This window comes from Eretmochelys imbricata, chromosome 17 (genome assembly GCF_965152235.1).
Source record: "Eretmochelys imbricata isolate rEreImb1 chromosome 17, rEreImb1.hap1, whole genome shotgun sequence".
In the NCBI taxonomy this organism is placed as follows: domain Eukaryota; kingdom Metazoa; phylum Chordata; order Testudines; family Cheloniidae; genus Eretmochelys; species Eretmochelys imbricata.
Window position 1 is genome coordinate 16,312,592 of NC_135588.1, and position 20,092 is coordinate 16,332,683.

Sequence of the window (20,092 nt, forward strand, 5' to 3'; positions counted from 1 at the left end):
GAAACTTGCCGTGCTCGGGGGGGGGGGGGGGTTTGTTTTTTCACCCCCATGAGCAAGAAAGCTGCCGCACTGCAAAGTGCCAGTGTAGACAAGCCCCAAGACAGCCACTTATCCATGTGCAACATGTATTGCCTTCTACATCACCTCTGGACTTGGTTCTCAGAAGAAAGTGGATGGACCCCAAGTAATGGGAAACAATTCCTTTTTGGGGGAAGACATGAAGAGGGTAGGATAATGATTTACCATCCGTAAACTAGAAAAAGCTTAATTGGAAAAAAAAAAAATCCCTTCCATGAAAACAGCAAGAGGTACATTAATTCATTCAATCAACTAAACTAAACAACAGTCAAGGAAAAAACAGTCAATAATGAGTGGGATGGATATGTATGAACAAAGAATTCAAATAATAATTAACTCCAAGTTCTTTTTTAAATTTGTATATGAAACATATATAGAATTGCACTCAAAAGCTTATGTTAAAACAATATTAAGATTCCAAAGCCAAGCATTCAAAAGTTAGGAAACGCCAGAATTAATGTTACTTGTGCAATGCTTGCACGTACGTGATCATGTAATTAAAGACGATAGCCTAATGCATACGCACAAGGAGGCATAGTTTTTCGTGTTATATATATAAATGGCTAAGCGCTTCCAAAGTGACTAGTGATTTCGAGGGCCTTGGTTTTCGAGTACCTGCATCTTAATGGGGCCTTGAGGTGGATATTTAGCATTTTCCGGAGGGAAACACACACACACACACACACATATACACATACACACACACAATCATATTTATATAAAAGTTAACTATAGTTGGAGTTACGTGGGAGGGATATTTAATTCATCACATTTTACTACACATGTGAGTAAATACACACACTTTTCAGTTAAAAATAAGATTAGCTCTGGTCTGAGAAACTTAACCAGTTATCTTGTTTATGTAAGCAAGACTGACTTGTGCAAGATTTCTCCCGAGAGTTATTTTCTTTGTTCTCGGAGATAAAGCCATTGTTATCATTCCCTTGTTGTGTAAAAGCTCATAACAACAGTGGTAAAACATCAAGAAAAATAAATTCAGTTGGTACCAACATAAATATTAATAGGAAAACACCACACATCGCAAAATTAACTGGAGCTGACTTTCTGGCCCCTCTGACTGTCAGGATGGGCATGTGATTTTCATTTCACAGCTCAAACAGCTCGATTGGCTTTACTGCAGCAGAGTACAATTTGATGAACTCAATATCCTTCCCATCTAAATCCAGCTCTTATTCAACCCAATTAACCTAATGTAAAGTGAGCTTCTGGGTGGCAGAATGGCCTCGCGAAGCTTTCAGAGCCAGAGCCTCTCCTGTGATTTCAGGAGCTGTCAAACCCTCTCAGGTTGCTGCAATATCATTGTTAATCATCACTTGAAATGAATATGCCCCCTTTGTTTAGATAAATTATTGGATTTCATATTTGGGTCCCTGTGGCCCATTGGAGAGGGCTCTAATGGGTATCATCTGATTTCAGAACCTATCCTTCAATGTTATCCTGAACCATGAACAATCCCTTATGAGTGTGTAACCGCCTCCCCACCCCCAAAAACCACCTTGGCAAGAAGCCTCACTCACCATTGAATCTAAGGCAGAAACTAAACTGGTGATGATTTCATTTTTCTGATGAAAAACTGTACTCCATTGGTCCGATCTGGAGTTATTGGGGGACCCATTGGAGGCCTTCCCCGTCAGTGCCATATTCACCTGAAACAAAAAAAAAAAAAAACAAGACAAGACAAATGTATACCTTACCCACTACTTTTGCAGATGCAGTTGCATCAACGTGGCTGACACCAAGGTTGATCCAAGGATCTCCAGAGCGAAAAGTAGGAGTGAGCTAAAGAGCCAGGGTCAGCAGAGGAGCACTGTAAGACACTCACCTCCTCAGTGGATTGAGCACAAAGGGGGACATGTAACACATACTGGTCAGCAGGGCCGGATTAACTCTCCTATGGGTCCACGGCTATTAGATTTTGTGGGGCCCCTATATACAAGTCTTTTTTCGGAGGGCGGGGGGGGGGGAGTTTGGCGCAGGACAGGGCTGGGGCCTGGGAGGAAGTTTAGGTGCAGGAAGGGGATTCTGATCTGGGGCAGGGGGTTGGGGTGGAGGAGGTGGTGCAAGGTGCAGGCTCCGGCCAGGAGGCGCTTACCACAGACGGCTCCCGGCTGGCGGTGCAGCAGGGCTCAGGCAGGCTGCCTGCATGCCGTGGCCCCAGGCTGCTCCCAAAAGCAGCTGGATGCCAGCACATCTCTGCAGCCCCTGGGGGGAGGGGGCGCTCCCACTGGATGATCACAGTGGTCCCTTCTGGCTTCATAATCTGTGAATTGGGCTGGGTGCTGAACAGACCCATAGCAAGAGAATCGCTGGCCTGAAGAGCTTACAGTCTAAATTGACAAGACAGGCAAACAGGGTAGAAAGGAGCAAAGAGAAGGGAAGGGACTTGCCCAAGGTCATCCAGCAAGTAAGTGTCAGGCCTAGGACTAGAACCCAGGTCTTCTGAGTCCCAGTCAAGTCCAGTGCCCTCTCCGCTGGGCCACTCCGCCGGGCCACTCCGCCTTGTAGCGAGGCAGCAGGAAATGAGCAAGCTGGGTGCTCGTTTTCAGTGCAAACCTCGTTTCCTGAAATCCCTGAAAATTGCAGTGCTGTGCTCAACAGCTGTTTTACTATTATTAAACGGACTCAAGGAATCTCTGTGCACATGACAGAAAGCACAAGTGGGGAAAGGAAATACTGCCCTGCCTGAGTCAAGAACACATGAGAACTAGTTATGGGGTGGGGGGGAAGAGGGCAGAGAAAATGCGGAAGATTAACATTTGCGATCCAGAAGCCTGACTTCGATTGAGAAATGCTGATCACCTCCAGTGGAAAGCGTTAGCAAGCAGTTCTGTTATTGTGGGATGCAGACTGTCAGATGAAACTGAATGAGTCAGTTAAACCAAGCAAAACTGGGTCACCTCACTCCTTGCAGAGGTACAATGTGTCAGGCAATCAAATCTGTACTCCTCATGAGTTCATTCATCTGCTAAAAACCCGCTCAGTGTCTTATTTTCCTGCATGCCAGACTTACTATACCAGCCTATATTTTATTTTACTGTACATGGTGAGAACCAGTTCCAGCCACCACTGCATGTAAGCAGGGAAACTGAAAAGAGAAGCAATTAGAAAATTCAACCCATGGGGCAAGATGCCCATATGCAAATTATTTTACTTCTATCAGAGACAGAAAACCAAAATCATCACAGAATTTTGTAACCACAATCCAACCCTAAGCCCACATGATGCACCCTCTAGGCACACAGCATTACCAAGCTTAGTTACTAAGAAAACCTCCCGTCACTTGCTGCATTGTCTGCTGAATGCAGCATCACAAGGCCAGAATCTCTGCTTCATCAGGTTCACCCTTTCTGCAGTGGAGCATGATGGATATCAGGAAGCCAGATTACAGCTCCTGGATTCTCTGCTCAGCCCACAGTAGAGGTTAGAGAAACCTAGGGGCTGCTCTAACCTTTGCCTGTTGGCAAGTCTTCCAGCTGAGCATAGTCAGGGGACATTATGCTCCAGGCACTCCTCTTTGACTCTCTCCACTTTCCCCGCACTAGGGATTTGGGTGCATCGCTAGCTACACCAGCTCTGTACCTACCAGGTGCTCCACCACTCAGTGGGAGTCCCAAATAGGAGAATGCAGCAACTCTCGGTTCTCTTTGCATGGCCTGGGTGCATAAAATGAGGGGAAGTGTGAAGGATTTGCTGCAGAACCTCTGTCTTCTTGCCTGCCCCACATATACAACACGTAACAACAGAACCCATGATCGAGGCTTGGATCCATGTAACCAAACATTCCTCGATAAACATGTAGAGTGCTATGAAACAGCGTGATGGAAACACACGTAAAAGAGAAAGAGGGACAGATCTTCTCGCTAGACTTTGCTTTTAGACATACCAATTCTTGCACCGATTTAAGGAACAAATGGTTGCCTCCCACATATCCTTCTAACTAGGTGAGTCATTATTACCATATTGAATTATGGAACTAAGAGAACCCTTCGGTGAATCATTAGGTTAATACACAGCTCTGAAAACCTCATCGGGGGAGGAAGGAAAAGAGAGGGTGGAATAAAAATATAATGGCAAATAGAACCATGAAGCAATCTGAATTTTAGCACCAAGAGAAGAGTGTCTGGCTTCCCAGTGGGAGCGAATCTTCCCGTAGGGATTGGGCTGCCACTTGGTTTCTCCTTCCTACTGTTGCCTTCATCATGTGATAAGCTTTTTCTGAGGAGGGGCCAAGCAGCAGGTCTCTCTGTGCCATTTGCTGCCAAAGAAAGGAGGCTCTTATAGAGAGAGACTTTGCAGTGAAATAAATTACACACTGCCAGGCCAATTTCAATATACAACAAGGTTCTTTCATTATTAGAGAGGGGATAAAGGGAATTACAATCATGTACTGAAATACAGCTGGAACATGCAAAAAGAAAGGGAAAAATCTTTTTATTTTCTTTTTTTAAAATGCCACCTTAAAAGAGTCACCGCCTTAAAAACAGGGCTTTACTGTGACAAGATTTGATTAGAATAGAATTCCATTCAATTTGCTTTCTGCAAGAAAGCTCCATGAGCAAAATGCAAAGCAGGTGTAAACTCTGGCGGGCGGTAAGACCAGACCTCTCCACCAGTCACCGTGGGGAAAGGAACATGGTGTCGGTTCTACTCACCAGTGGGGCCATGGGCTTGGCTTTTCAGCAGCAGCCCAGGCTGGTTATTTCGGTTCCATTAGTGAATGTGATGGCACAGAGATTGGGGGGTTACTACTTGAGGGTCACCATAGGGTCCAGATTTTTCAAAAGAGGTCACCTTCTATTTAGGCCCCATAGTAAGTGGCTGGATTTCCAGCATGCTTGATGCTTAGAACTTCTGACAACCAGTCCGTCACTGAGCCGAGCACTCTGGAAAATCTGGCCCTTATCTGGGTCTCTAAAATGGAAGCGAAATCCGTGGCAAAATCCGGCACAGGCTATGGTAGGCTGAGCCCTTGACAGTCTGTCTCAAGCTACGAAGAGGGGCTTTCTTTATCAGACTCATCATCAGCATCCCCCTTCCAGTCAGACAGAGGTAGCTGACGAAGCAGATCGGAACACAAACAAAATCCTGCTCCATAGAAGATACCTAGCAAGCTATAATAATGTTCTATAATTCTATATGGCCTCCTGACCCACTGCTTTGCCAATATTCATCAGCGTGGCCTCACAACGTCAATGGGTGGTAGGGCTGCATTACCCACCTGTACTTCCATTTAACAGATGCAGAAGTTGAAGCACAGTATTGTGCCCAAGAATCCAGCGGTAGAACGGGGTCCAGAACCCTGAACTCCTGTCTGTCAGTCACACACTAGCTACTAGAGAATGCTTCCTACACAGAAACTCCAGTTATATCCATGTGATGTTATTCAAATAAAGCCACAGACAAATTTAACATCCACCTCACCTTAGTCAACTTCAGCAAAACCAGCCCTGAAAATCAGAAACAGTAGCACCCAGACATCTAATTTTAACCTCCCTTTCAACCTAAGCAGGTGTGAGTTGCAGTGAGGTTTTGCTACAGAGAGAGAAGGGATTTTTAAGTTACTTTAAAGCCCTTTTGTAATACGTTTTCTTTCTTCCAAACTTTGGATTAAAATCCATATGAAGTTATATCAGTTGTGAACTCAAGAGTCACTTGATGAGGGTGAACAGATAGCAACTGTGAAAAAACAGGACAAGGGGTGGGGTGGGAGGGTTATAGGTGCCTACATAAGAAAAAGTCCCCCAAAATGGGACTGTCCCTTTCAAAACGGGACATCAGGTCACCCTACATTTGATCCAAATCCAGATGGCTGTACAGTGCTGATCCAACAGTGACGCCTCTCTCCACCCCAGGGGTGCTGGAACAATCTGTATAGTGGGGGTGCCGAGAGCCACTGAACCAAAGTGTAAACCCTGTGAGTACTGGAAACCTGGGGGTGCGGCAGCACCCACCACACCCCGAGCTCCAGCATCTATGTGCTCCACCCTACCAGTCAGCTCTCATTTGCTCTCCAGATGTCAACACTCCTCTCCAGATCGCCCTCTTGTTAACATTCTCTAACAAGACCTTCATGCTTTCTCCCATGCTGCCCTGCATGCTTGGGAGGAGCTTCCTGACAGCATTCCCAAAGCCACCTCATTATCCTGCTCAGAAACGTTCCTTGACAACAATGCCTACGAAAACATGCCAGCAGTTGGGCCAATGGTGTGCAGAGACCGCTGCCTATCATCCTGAACAGTATTGTGTCATTGTTTCCTTGTACTCCCCCATCTATCTGAATCCATCTGTTGTCTCTTGTTTTAGGCTTAGATTAGAAGCTCTTTGGGACAGGGACTGGCTTTTTGTTCTGTGGTTGTACAGCACCTAGCACAATGCAGTTCTGGTCCATGACTAGAGCTTCTAGGCGCCATGATGATACAAACAAACAAGTTCATGGAGGCAATAAGCACAGTATTACAGAGAGAAGCAACACTCTCCATACAATCCGTACGGCCATGAGTACACAAGCACATCAGATGTGTTCTGCAATCAAGGCTCCCACCTGGGCCACCACACAACCAACTCAATCCATCTGAAAGTTGTTAAACTGTGTCTGCATAGGAATCAAATGAAAATACACATTTTTTTTTACCCACGTAGGCAAAACCAATAGTCAGACACACCTGGCTCCGCTTTAAAAAAAAAAAACACAAACCACCACCACCAATAAGCTAAACAGTGGAGAACTCGCCCTCCTCCAGAGCAGCAAAAATAAAAATGAAGTACTTCTCCACTACCAGCATTTGGTATATTGGGCCCGATTCTCCTCTCCCTGACACTGGTATAAATCAGTCGTGACTTTGTTGGAGTCAGTAGAGCAACAGCAGTGTAAAACTGGAAAAGGGGAGATAAGAATCAGGTCAACCATTTGCACCGCAATTTCTCAGGGAGGCCTCGGACATGTACAGAAGGGGTGGCTTCACTGGTTTGGGGAACAAAAGATGGCTGCTGAGCTTCCACCCCACACCAGAACCAAACCAAACTAAGTTGGGGTCTAGAAAAATTTAGTTAACTCTTTTCATTAGTCACCTATTTGGCGTGTGGCTAAAACACTTTGGGATAATAGATAAGCCTATCATCAGAAGAGCTGAAATACCACGCATGCATGCCCACAGACAGACAATCCTTTGGGTCATTCTGGCACAACCAAAAGCAGGAGGGACCAGAAATCACAAGAGAGGCCTGTTCTTCTAGCCTATATATGTAAGCCCAAGAGCTGATATCGTTGGGTGTTTTTCAGAAACAAACTTCTCAAGCTTCTGAGGTTGGCCCACCACTAGTTTAAAGTTCAAGAACATCCAAGCTGATAAGACCATGAAGATGCTGCTTCACCTCTGTCCTGTGTGTGTCATGCCAGTTTCCAGATCTTTTGCACCCCAACGTTACAGAGGGAAAAGGAATAGTGAACCCACAGTAGACTGGTAAAAAGGTTCGGATGGCAGAGCTGGGGGCAGGAAGGAAGAGAAGGAAAGTCACATTAGGAAAAGAAGGAGAGCAAGAGAGTCATGGAGGGGCCCGGGCAGTAAACAGATCTGGAGCTCTGAGCCATGTATAAATACAAAACTGCCACCACATTTTGAACTACTGGGCATTAATTCCATCTTGGGCTTTGGGCAATGTGTAACAACAAATCATGAGAGCAAAATCCCAGACAGAGTTTCAGCTCTACAACTCACATTTACCCACTCCTTATTCAAGATGCAGTTCCCCCTAGGAGCTTTAAGAGGGAGAAGGGAGACTGAAGCGGTAACACAAAAATCAGGAAAGAACAAACTGGAGCACTTTCCTCCTGTCATCAAGTCCCCAAGAATAAGTCACAACCACAAATCTATATTCCCCCACAGTACTGCTTGATTGCCTGGTTTTACATGTTCTTACATCTCACATCCTCCTCGACTCCCCTTCAGCCCCGTGTACATTTCTGAACCCACATGGTCCCAGCACAGAATTTTCAAAATTAAGTGCAGCTCTAGGGGAAACACTACTAAAACCTTCAGCGCTGACAGTGGCTGGGATGTGCTGTAATGGCAGCCAGGCTGCCGTGCCTTCTCCCCTTCTCTCAGCGGCCGTTTAAAATTTCAAAGCCATTTCCTCTCCCAAAAGGGGCATCAGAAAAGCAGCATCGGGAACTTTTTCTTTTTAAGTCTCTTCTTTTCATCCTGGCCCCTTGTTACCTTTTCAGTACCGAACTATTAAAAAAAAAAAAAAAGTCTCCTGGTGATTATAAGCCTATTATGAGCTCCCTTCTATTATTACGCTGTAAATGCGGTGCTATTGAAATGAGTGTTCTGGGGGTCAGCATTTGGAAGCTATTACAGGAAGAAAGCAGGATACGCCTGGAGACCTCCTCTGCCATGCGAGAGTGTTTCATTCACTCTTAAATTGCCAGTAATGACCTGTAAGTCATATGACCTCTATTCTCTGCTGATGTAAACTGGCCTAGCATCATGGAAGTCAATAGAACTGGACCAATTTATACCAGCAGAAAATTTGGTCCCATACATAAAAATTGCATCATGTCTTACTGTATTTCAGCAGATACTCCACACTCTATGCTCCTTTATTTGTCTGCCTTTAGCCACTTGTTGTCTCTTGACTTACACTTAGATTGTAAATTCTTTGGGGCAGGTCTACTCTTTTTGTTCTATGTTGCTACAGCACCTAGCGCATTGGGGTCCTGGGCCATGACTGGGAATCCCAGGTGCCAACAGGACACAAATAAATAATACTTGATTCACAATTTACAGAAAGAGCAGACAAAATAGGTCATAAGGTGCTTTTTTAAAATCAGAGCAATATATAATAATCCTTCCTTTCTCCCAACATTTGTTTGTCTTGTCTATTTATGCTTTAAGCTCTGCCGGGCAAAGACTTGCCATGTGTATGTACAGTGGCTAGCGATCTCGTTTTGGGTCTTTAGGTGCCACTGTAATACAAAACACACCAATTTAGAGGAGATTTTTCAAAAGCATTCAGCAGCTGGCCTCTCTGCTCCTCCTGGAGTCAACGGTAAAACACCTGTAGCGGCAGCGTTAGGTCAAAGGCCCACCCTCGTAACACACAAACTTTTGGCCCTTCTCAGCCAGCGTCAGTTTTTGCCAAACACAAGTGATTTCCTTTAGCTAATTTTCCTCCCGTCTGGAAAGCTGTAGCTCAGAACAGGAGGACTAGCCTGTCAAAAGGATACAACGGCATGCTGATTTATGAAAAACGCTGCTTAAATGCATCAATAGATCAATCACAATTGACACTAAACACCGCTCCCTTGCTCCGCCCCTTGCCCTGCCTTGTTCGCTGGAATATTTACCGCATGCATCTGCGCTGCTTTAAAACCTCAGCTCTTCCTTGTACTCCGCTCCATCTTTCTGTGCTTCTTTCCCCCTCTCCTCCCACGCTTCTGTCTATGCAAAAGGAGCTGCATCCAGTGCTTCTGAAGTATTTGCTCTCCAGCCTGACTTGCTGAAAACTGTACAGCTCTTTGCTGTAAACCTTCCCCTTTTCCCTCGAGGCACACCTCCCCAACACAGAGCCAGGAGCCTACTCAGCCCCTCAAATCCTACTCAGCCCCTTGAAATCTCCTTTCAATCTCTACCAGCCATGCCCTGGACTGAGTCCTGCTGCATCTGGAGCCAGCTACTTTCCACTCCTGTGCTGGCGACAACGATCGCTAGACAACACCAAGCGCAGCACCATGCATTCTGATAGTGTCTTTCGTGCAAGGGTCTCAAAGTGCTTTGCAAACAACTGAACCCCTCCGTAGTACCACGGCCATATCGCACGAGGCTCACATGCAAAGCAAGGTGTTCTATCTTCCTACTGTCCATACCAGTCCCAGCCGACCCCCTCACTGGTCCAAATGGAGTCCACGCCCACCCTTCCTAAACAAAAATAAAGGTCAGGGAATTAGTCTTCAGTTCATTCACACAGCAAGATGCTGAGGCCGGCATCTCTCTGCACAGCCCCCTCTCCGCTGGCCCTTCCCCACTGTTAAGGAACCACTGTAGATAGTGTTTCCTGTGGAGGAAATGTGTGGTCAGCTACAGCCCTTCCACCAAATCTTTCAGATGGGGCAATGAGATGCTTCCGGGCTTTAATTTCACAAATAAAGGGTGGCAAATTAGGCAGCAATGATTCTGAGCCATTCAAACCAGATTGTAAATCATGTGTTTGAAGCTGCAAGCAGATAAAAGGGGGGGCAGAGAATTTCTAATGAAGCAAGATTAGAAAACCAGCTGAGCCTCGGTGCGCCCGCCTGAGGAATAAGAATGAAGCTAGCTGTACTTAACTCAATTTGCTACCCAGACAATAACCGCAGAAGGCAGGAACTCGGGGGCAGCCAACAGTAGAAACCTGATTGTTTCCCTGCAGGCCCTGGGACCAATCTCACCCTGAAAGGGAACCAAAAAGACAGACAAAAAAAAAGGAGACTTGTTTGGAGTGCTGGGATGGGGCTGACTGAAGGAAAAGCCTTTCATTGCTAGAATGGTGTTTCAGACACCCCCTGAGAGACGTCCCACAAGAAAGGTGTCTAGTGGCCCTTAGTGGCCAGCAACCCATGTTACCTGTCTCCACATGCTCCTCTCCTCAGTCACTGACCAGTCAGACATCCGAGCCAGTGGGAAGACTAAGAGGTGCCTTTCACCACGGAACGTAGATGCTGCAGCCAAGCAATGGCTGCGCGGTGGGACTGGCAGTCTGTGAGTTTTGGGGAGAGCACAAGAAAGCCCTCACAAAGCCTGCTGACTGGCACCAGGCCTTTACAATAAACTGCAAGAGAAAAGGAGGCTAGCATGCAGCAATGAGCCAATCAACTCCAACTCCTCTGCTAGGAAGTCCTCCTCAAGGATGGGAGCTGTAGGGCCAGATTCAGAGTCATGCTATGACCCTTTCCCACCAATGGTGGTAGGGCAGGTGCTGGCCAATCCCAAGCCCCTGGGCCACCACCAGTGAGTGGGCCCACTCCACCGACTCTGTGCTACCTCTCCAGGAGTTCCGGGGGTAGGGGTGCAACAGGGGGTGGAAGGATGCTCTAGCCAGGGCACTCATACACCTTGGCAACACCATGCCCCTGCCTGGCCATAGGTAGCATGAAAGCAAGGGCTAGGGGCTGCAGTGGCTTCTCACAGCCTTAGAACAGGCTGTCTCCTTGTCCTCGCACTGGCACAAAGATGAATTTGGCCCTTCGTACCTGTGAGGGGCTGGGTGTGATTCTCAGGTGCTGAAACAAGAGGGCACCAGCCCAGCCTTCATCTCATGCCCTGAAGAGAGCTCTGGCCCAATTCTGCAGCCAGCTCTTTGCATTTCAGATCCATCCAGAGTCTGAACAAGATAGCACGCGCGAGCTGGTGAGAGCTCTAAAGGAGGCAGCTATCTCCAAAGGGAGAGGGCCAGCTGGAAGAACATTGGGGGGGTGGGTGGGAGGGGAGAGACACAGGATCAGAGAACAGACACTGACAAGACTCTAAGGAAGGGGCTGCAGTTTACGAAAGAAGCCATCCACAGTTTAAGTACGGGCCAGGAAAGGGAGGATAAAAACCAAAGTCCAGGTTCTACTCTCGTTTACACCAGTATAAATGCAAAATAAACTCACTGGTTCTGGATTTGCAAGCAGGTAGCCATAAGCAGAGTCTGGCATTGGAGGTCAGGTTATTGACACCTGAGAGTCCTCTGGTGATTAAGTGCAAATTCATACTGCGTGGTGGTAGAGGAGGATTACTCTGTCACTGACGATCCCACAGGAAGGACGCACGTGCACTCAGCCATGCAGAGGCTGGCTGTTACTTGTGCATGAAATAAGTTAATGAGGGTGGAAGCAATTCTTTATTAGATAAAAGATAATGACTGCATTTTATGAATTACATCTGCATTCTGTTGCAGAGACCTCCATGCCAGCTCTTCCCATAAGTGGATTGTTAATGCACACACAGTATCTTTACCACACTCTGCAAAGAGGCATACAGGAATCTTTCCCATTCTCCAAGGCTGTTTGCCAGTACTGCAGTCACAGTAAGAGAATATCCCCCAGGCTGGGATTCTTTGTCTGAAACTAGCTGGAGCAATGGTGAATCCATTCCACCCAGACGCAGCAACTTGACTAGCTGGGATCAGGCCCACCACAGCACAAGCGGCTGCTGCACAGCTCAGAAGGGAGCATTCGATCTTTTTAATTCCTTCTCTACACAACCCTTAACAATCACTTTAATTCTTTAGTGCTGACCTCGCGGTGTGGTGACACACTACTATACCCTGCCCCTCTCTTGGGAATCAGCTCTCACTGTACTTCAAGAGGGCTACAGTTAAATAGAAGGATACCCTTGCTCTCCAGAGTCAGAGGTTTGTTCTGGTTGCCCGGAAAAGAAAGCATTAGACACTGTGTCTTGGAATCACTTTCTCTCGTAACAAAGGATTTTCTTTGGGTTTCACAAGAACAGCTGCACTCAGCTTGAAATTGGACCAGAACGTCGATGACCCCATTTGAAAAGTTAAAGGATTTCCCGGCAGAGGGAGAGAGAAGAAATGCCTGCGAACAGGATGGCAGAAGGATGGTGCCTTTCTGGCACAAGGCGGAAGGGCAAAGAGCTTCCTCCCTCGTTTTGGAAGGCAGAGCTATCATCAAGGCTGCTCCAGCAGCTCTGCTGTGCTATGCCAACCCTGACCCAGAAAAATCCTCTTAAAACCATCTGACATTTCTTAACAGTGCTGAGTGCCCAGTGCAAGCCGATGGCTGGGTTTTGTTTTTCCCCAGGATGCTCTGGGAAAAGCGCTTATTAGCTCAATGACTTTGTAAAATAAAACAAGAATTAAAACAAAAACAAAAAACAAAAAACACACCCTCCTTGGTGATGCCCCTGATGCTGAGCTGCAGAGGATCTCAGTGACCCAGGCTAGCAAAGCACACTAGCCAGTCTTTTGGGCAGGATCATCCACTGTCACTCTGGAACCACAGGTTACCAGTGATCTTAATGAAGTCTGCCATTTCCCAGAACACGTCCGTACAGGGCACCTAACGGCAAGGTCAAACCTTTTTCATGCAGGCAGGCAGCATTAAGGATGAAAAATTAAAATGATTTGTTTCCATCTCTGGGAAAATCAGCTCTGCTGTGCAACCTTGTCTTTAACAGAGAGGGGAGGTTTGCAGAGGTCCCAGCAGACAATGTTCCACCTCCATCTATCTTGTGGCCTCTTGAATTAAGGGGGAACATTGTAGACGGGCCACACCAACATTCCACGCCGTTAAGGTACAGCCTTTGGGCTCCTGGCAACTTGGTACCATGTGGGCAAAGTTCAGATGCATCTGTTCTGGTTGATGAAAAAAAAAAAAAAAAATCCAGACTGGGGCTCAAGCTAGATAATAGATCAATAATGATAATACTTTACAGCAAGACAGTGGCAGAACTAGATATTAAGCCCAAATGCTTTGCCTCTCAGTCCCTGGCCATATTCACTGCACCGTATGCCTCCTCTATTTCAAAATAGTAAGAAAACTCAAGACAGTCTAGTTTTCCAGAGGATTGACAACCCTGGTCATAATGGGCAGTGCACTGGGGGCCTGACCCTACACCACTGAAGTTAATGGGAGTTTTGCCACTGACTTCAATGGGAACAAGACCAGGTCCCAGAAAGTTAGAAATACAGGACTTGTCTACACAGCAGGGCAAAGCACGCCAGACGGCTGTGATGTGCAAAGCACACTAACATGCTGTGGCCTAACTGTGCTGTATGAACCCTGCTGGTGCATTCTAAGTAACAAAACTAGGTACCTTTTAGAGCGCATTAGCAAGGTTTATGCGGGGCAGTTAGCGTGCAGCATGTTAGAGCACACCAGAGGGATGTGATTTGTAATGCACACTACCACCCCATGTAGATAAGTCTCCAATTCGGGAATGGATGTGTTCCAAGGGATTTAAGCACCTCTTCAAAGTTAAGCGCATGCTTGAGTGTTTTCCTGAATCAGGGCCTTATTTTGCTACCTTCTTTCTCACACAGATTGCACAGAACCCCCCATGTGGTGGTGGGGGGAAGAGGAGGAGGATTTATTTGTATTGCTTTAGCTCCCAGGAGGCCCAGTCATGGACCAAGGACCCCACAGTGCTAGGTGCTGTACAAAACAAGATGATGGTTGCTGGACCAAATAGCTTCCACTCTCAGTATAAGTCGAAAGACAAAAGGGGGAATCCAGACAAGCAGATGCACAGAGGAGCATAAGACAACAACGACACAACCTTGGCAGGGTGACCGGCAGCAGACTAAGCAGCAGAACCATTGTTTGGTTATTCTGGCTCGACAGGAGATCCGTATCAAAAGCAAATTCCCTTCACCTGACTACCTAATGGGAAATTGGGGTATAATTTAAACAAGATCATAACATGACCCAAGAAAAATATTATATCTCCGTAAAGCTTTTAATCATGAATGGTCACGTATAGCGCTGGCAGCAGATTTAGAAAGAAAAATAAAAAACTTTCTGGCAGGCGATAGGCTTGTCCAAATCAAATTAAGACTTGCAGCTTGAAGCTGTTGTCTAATCAAAGGGAAAGTAATCTGTGGAAAAACTGGGGTAAACCATTCTTACACTAGTTAGGGCTAGCTCCAAGGAAACACAGCCTTTGCAAGGCAGGAATTTATAACCAAATACCCCAAGACCGTTTAATTCCGTCCCTTTTCCCCAGGTGTTGCCAAGCCTGCTGCCCTTGTAAGAATATGATATGTTTGCCATAAAAACAAAATGAAAAACACTGATTAACCAGGTTTCAGAGTAGCAGCCGTGTTAGTCTGTATCCGCAAAGAGAAAAGGAGGACTTGTGGCACCTTAGAGACTAACACATTTATTTGAGCGTAAGCTTTCGTGAGCTAAAGCTCACTTTTTTGGATTCTCCACTGAATGCATCCGATGAAGTGAGCTACAGCTCACGAAAGCTTATGCTGAAATAAATTTGTTAGTCTCTAAGGTGTCACAGGTCCTCCTTTTCTTTTTACTGATTAACCAGTTACTTCCCCCAGGCCTGTTTTGCAGTGAAAAATGTGCTCCCCGACATCCCTAGGACTTCCCAGCTCCACCCTCCTTTTGCTTTTCTGTTGGATTCAGCACACTCCACGCTTCTCAATTACACAAACGTCCCGGTTTTCCCAGGTGCCGAGTCCCCGCTGCTCCTACAGAGGTTATTTGTTGTTTCCATTGTGGAAGCATCTAGGAGACCTGACTGGGGATTGGGGCACACTGAGCGAGGCTCTGCATGCACATATTCGAGAAAGACAGTCGGGCACAGCTCTACAGAGGTATTTTGGCTCCTAACTTCCATTCAGTTAGGAGTCTAAATCAGACTGAAAGGCTGGGTGTCAGCTCTTTGAAGCAGGGACAAGCCAATGGGTGTATCCATCCCACACATTAGGCTGTAGGCGCCTAGTCTGTATGTTGTTTCTGGATGACAGCAGCTATAGAAAAATATTCATTGTAAACCTAAGGCAACAAACTGGCCCCTCATCCTACACCCTTCCTTCATTTCTGCCCCCTCCTCTGTGAAAATTCCAGCAGCCCTAGAAAACAAGCTGGGAATAAGTGTCCCCATCCACAGAAATGGTCTAACGGTGTGTCCCCCTCCTCAGAGACAGTCTTGTGCTGCTTTAGAGGTCATGCTTCAGCCATTCTGAATGATCTGCCTCTGCTGTTATCTGTTATGCAGCACAACCACCTCCTCTAAAACCCCTCTGGGTCCATTAAGAATTATTTGCATCTCTTCTGTTTATGAGCTGAGAGGAGTTCCCAAAATCCCTGGTGGCCTCTATCTACAGATGTAGTCGTATACAGCTCATCAAAAGTGTGACCAGCTGCTCTGCCCCAGGAACCTGATAAGCAGAAACAGGCACACACCAAATTTTATTAAGATGTTTAAATAAAAAACAAAACAAAAACAAACAACAGTGCAGAGTTTAAGCATGGAAGTTTCTGGTTATCAGGGAATAACGTACAGATTATCAAGGGGTGCAAAATTCAGTTCAAGATCGGATGGCATAAGGAATACATAATCCGCAATATCCCCAATTGGGGGTAAAAGGTTAACGGGGCAAAGTACAGACATTGAGATAGGAGGGTATTTTGTTCCTATAATGGCTATGTTCAGGTATGGAGTATAATGAGCGGATACAATGATGAGGATGGATTGACCCTCATTTGGTGAGACTTAACATTCAGTGAGTTTACTCTCTTAAAACACCCATCCGTTCCAGACAGCTTTTCCCTCCCGGTTCAACAGCAGCTGAGGATTTTCAAGAGTTTGAAAGCACAAACAGCTAAGAACAGAGTTTTTCAGAGAAAGGTGATGTTCCATTCACCCTCTTGCCAAAAGTTATTTTCCTAGATCTCTCGTCAACTATGGTTTTTTTTTGCTTTGTGACTTCTTGGCAATAAATGAAGCTTGCCATAATGATCTACTACCAGCATAGGGGATGGGGATGGGACCATCACTCCACAGACCTCACAGCACTGGAATGAGCCTTTTCATTTTGGAACTTGCGTATTTCTTCCATATCCCTGGCAAGTCTTGTCTTGTCAGGTGAGAGATTCTGGCCAGCAGTGGCCTAAACCACAGGAGGTCACTTCCTCCAGCTTTTGCATAAAACTCATTAGTTAGTGAAAAAAGCAGCCATGTACAAAGAAGCCCAGTCCTTCCTAGGATGGAATTCGGACTCTCTTCCTGTTAGTTTGATCCACTCTATTCCCCTTTTATTTCCCATCTTCTGGACAGTAGCTGCTGGCACTGCATAGATACCAAGTGAATAGTATATCATCATGGCACCATAGCTCATCCTGGTGCTGGCAACGGCCCCAGAGCAGGGACAAGGGAGAAGGGGCTTAAGCATCCTCATTCCAAGGGATGCTGGGGGGTGGATCTGACCCCCAGCACAGATTAGGGCAGCCTAACAGCTATCCTACTTTCACACTGCTGCAATGGCCCCTATAAGCCTCTGTAGGGGCAGAAGACTGGCTCTGCTCCTGGCATAGAGGCCTCCTCCCACCCGCTTAGACGGATCAAAGGGGGTAACAATGAATCTGTCCCTCCATTGTTAAGGCTGTAGCTTACAACTGTACAGCATCTTTAGTGAAGCAGTGGAAAGTGTCGCGCTTACTTAGACTGGGGACAGGGGCCATCTCTTTGCTGTGTGTTTGTACCGTGTCTTGCGCAATGGGGCCTGGTCCATGACTGGGACTCCTCGGCGCTATCGTAAATAATAAATAGCAGCAGTTTGGCTTTCCATTCTGAGCCTGAGAGTGGCCACTCCCTTATCCCAACTTTCCAAGGGGGGGAAAAAATCTTCTCTGCCTTAAGTTTGTCAAGTGTTAATCTAGTGAGGGCAGATTTGATCTTTTTCCCCCCTTTTAAAAAAAGGAAGTTAGAGGTTGATCAGACATGGGCATTTTGGAAATACAGGTCTTTGAAACCTTTGCCATTTTATTTTGGAAAAAAGTCCCAGTTTTTTATTCTCCCCTAAAGCTATCCCTCAGAAATGATTTGGGCTGGTTGCATTCCTGCATCCTAAGCCAGATCCAGAGAATTCTGTCGGAGTGTTTTTCTGACGGCAAGGTGCACATGTTAGGAGTCCATCCCTTACAGATGTTTCAACCTATAACAGACAGTCTCTTGTCACCTGACTTGATAAAGTCTGGCAAGGATTATAAACTTGGCTCATGGCCCGGTGGAGCTTCAAAGCTACACTGGCGAACTGTTGTGGTCCCAGAGAATGAAAACCATCCCAAGCAGAGAGCCAGCATAAGAGCTATCCACCAATTAATCGCCACTTACATCCTATATTGATGAAATTAACCTTGTACTGGTTAATTTCACTCAGAGTTTGTAAAGCCCAAACTTCTCCAGATTATTAAAGTTACAAATTCTGCCAGATGATGTGAATAGTGGGGAGTCTGGCATTTCATCGAACAGCATGCATCGTCTTTACACCATGTGCATAACTAGAACACACTAGTGTTGCTCGCAGAAATAACCATCTACACGTTTTCACACACACACTGTCAATATTTTAAATCATTTAGAAACAACAACAGAAAAAGAAAATTCCCATCCCAAAAACTTCCTCAAAGATACAGTTAGGACTGTAAACAGATATCCGTTAAATTACAACAAAGTTAGTAGAACTCTGGAGTTATATAAACAAATATCTCAAAAGCAAGAAATTCAAAGTCAAACAACCTGAACTCTTACCCAGCTAGAACGTCAAACTTCTTTCCCTATAAAACCAAACACCACACTGCCAAACAGTGATCCCTTCTTGATATCTCCAATGAGGACCTCAGTTCCCAACTGTAAAATGGGGATAATAGCACTGCCCTACCACAAAGGGGCGTTGCGATAATAAAGCCAGTAATGATTGCAAGGCACTCAGATACTGCGATGATGGGGGCCACATTGGTACCTAAGATGCACACTCTCCAAAATATATAAAGCTATTCATGTACACCATGCGTCTATAAAAGTCCAGATCTCACTTACATATCACAGGAGAAGGAGGGTGTAGGCAGGGATCTGAAACCTTTTGCGGAAAGTGAACTCCAAATTCACCCCCCCCCCTTTTTTTTTTTAAAAATGCTGTCACTACAATTTTAATAATGCCGTTTTTAATTGAATTGATATCTATTTCCCAATTCAACTGCATCTTAAATTTTTTTGCCTGGGAATTTTAACTGCATTAAGGATCTTCTCTAATGCTAATACAAAGCAGACCCCTTTGAAATATTTCTGCAGGAAGCAACTGGTCCCTCGTGCTCATTAGCCTATGAAAGCTCCAGAGAGATAGCTCAGGTGAGAGTACAGTCTGAATCAGAACAAGACCACATGTTTTAACTCAGTCTTAAAAATCAAGCTCAAGTTGCTGGTTAATCAAAGAGGAGGGAAAAAATCAATTTCAACCAAGCTTTAAAAAAATGGTCAATTCTCTATTTAGTGACCATGGAAATCTTATTACAAAGGCTTCCTTTGAACTCTGAAGTACAGCAAGGCAGCAGTTAAAGGCCATATCCTGGGCCCGCTGTAGTCAGCAGCAAAACTCCTATAGATTTCAGTGAGGCCAGAAACCGGCCCTCACCACACAGCGGTTGAGAGCTGAGGAACCAGTAACATGCAGTTGCCACCATTTTGAACAGTCACCACGTCTCCACCACAAAATGGCACAAGTTTATGGCTAGCATGCAATTAACTTTCATACCAGCGTATAATATAGATGTATGCTTAGCTCTGCGTACATATACAAATTCACATCATACTGCAATCAAATTATCTTTCAGAACAACCTCAGAGTCGGCGGGGGAGCAGATATGCAGGGCATGTGGGTACTTTACATTCTCAATTTCCTTTTTTGTTTGATTGTCCTCTTTTCCAGTCATTGCATTGTTTACAAATTAAATTGGTTGACCATGCCACGGTTTTAGTTACTGCACAGCCAACTAATTACAACCTAAGCTCTAAGAACTTAGCACATACAATGCTTTAGGCACAATGATCTGTCTAGTCAGGTTCTTACACTGCGCCCATCCCTGTGGTCTCTGAGAGGCACATTCGACAATGCACGTGAGTGCACTGAATTCAATGGGACTGCTCACATGCTAGAAAGTTAGACATCTGCTTCGGTACCTTGCTGGACTGGGGTCTACGTGAAAGGGACATTTACAAAAAGCAGCATTACAGAGGGGCTTGGGAACTTGATTCATATAGCTGTCAGTGCTGAAAGTGCATCACAGCGGCACTTTCAGGTTCAAATCCCACATGCTCACAGGCGCCCCTTGGTTCAGCAGCAGGTAATGCATGCTAGAGCACCTCTGACCCAGCCCAGCCCTCCTCCGGGAAAGTGTGATTGGAACAGAGCAGCCATCAAGCTGGAAGGGACCTTGAGCTGGACTTATCAACAAAAGTAAAGGGCTTGTGACATGAAGGAGGGAAGGTAAAAG

General features: G+C 45.8%; 1 protein-coding gene across 1 annotated transcript in view; it reads right to left on the minus strand.

Moving 5' to 3' along the window:
• GTF2IRD1 (GTF2I repeat domain containing 1) overlaps positions 1-20,092 on the minus strand; it is a 123,704-nt gene that overhangs the window by 100,648 nt on the left and 2,964 nt on the right. The window contains exon 2 of the mRNA XM_077836773.1: positions 1,617-1,745. Within this exon, the coding sequence (XP_077692899.1) occupies positions 1,617-1,739 (123 nt within the window). The 5' untranslated portion in view covers positions 1,740-1,745. The remainder of the gene's footprint in view (positions 1-1,616; positions 1,746-20,092) is intronic.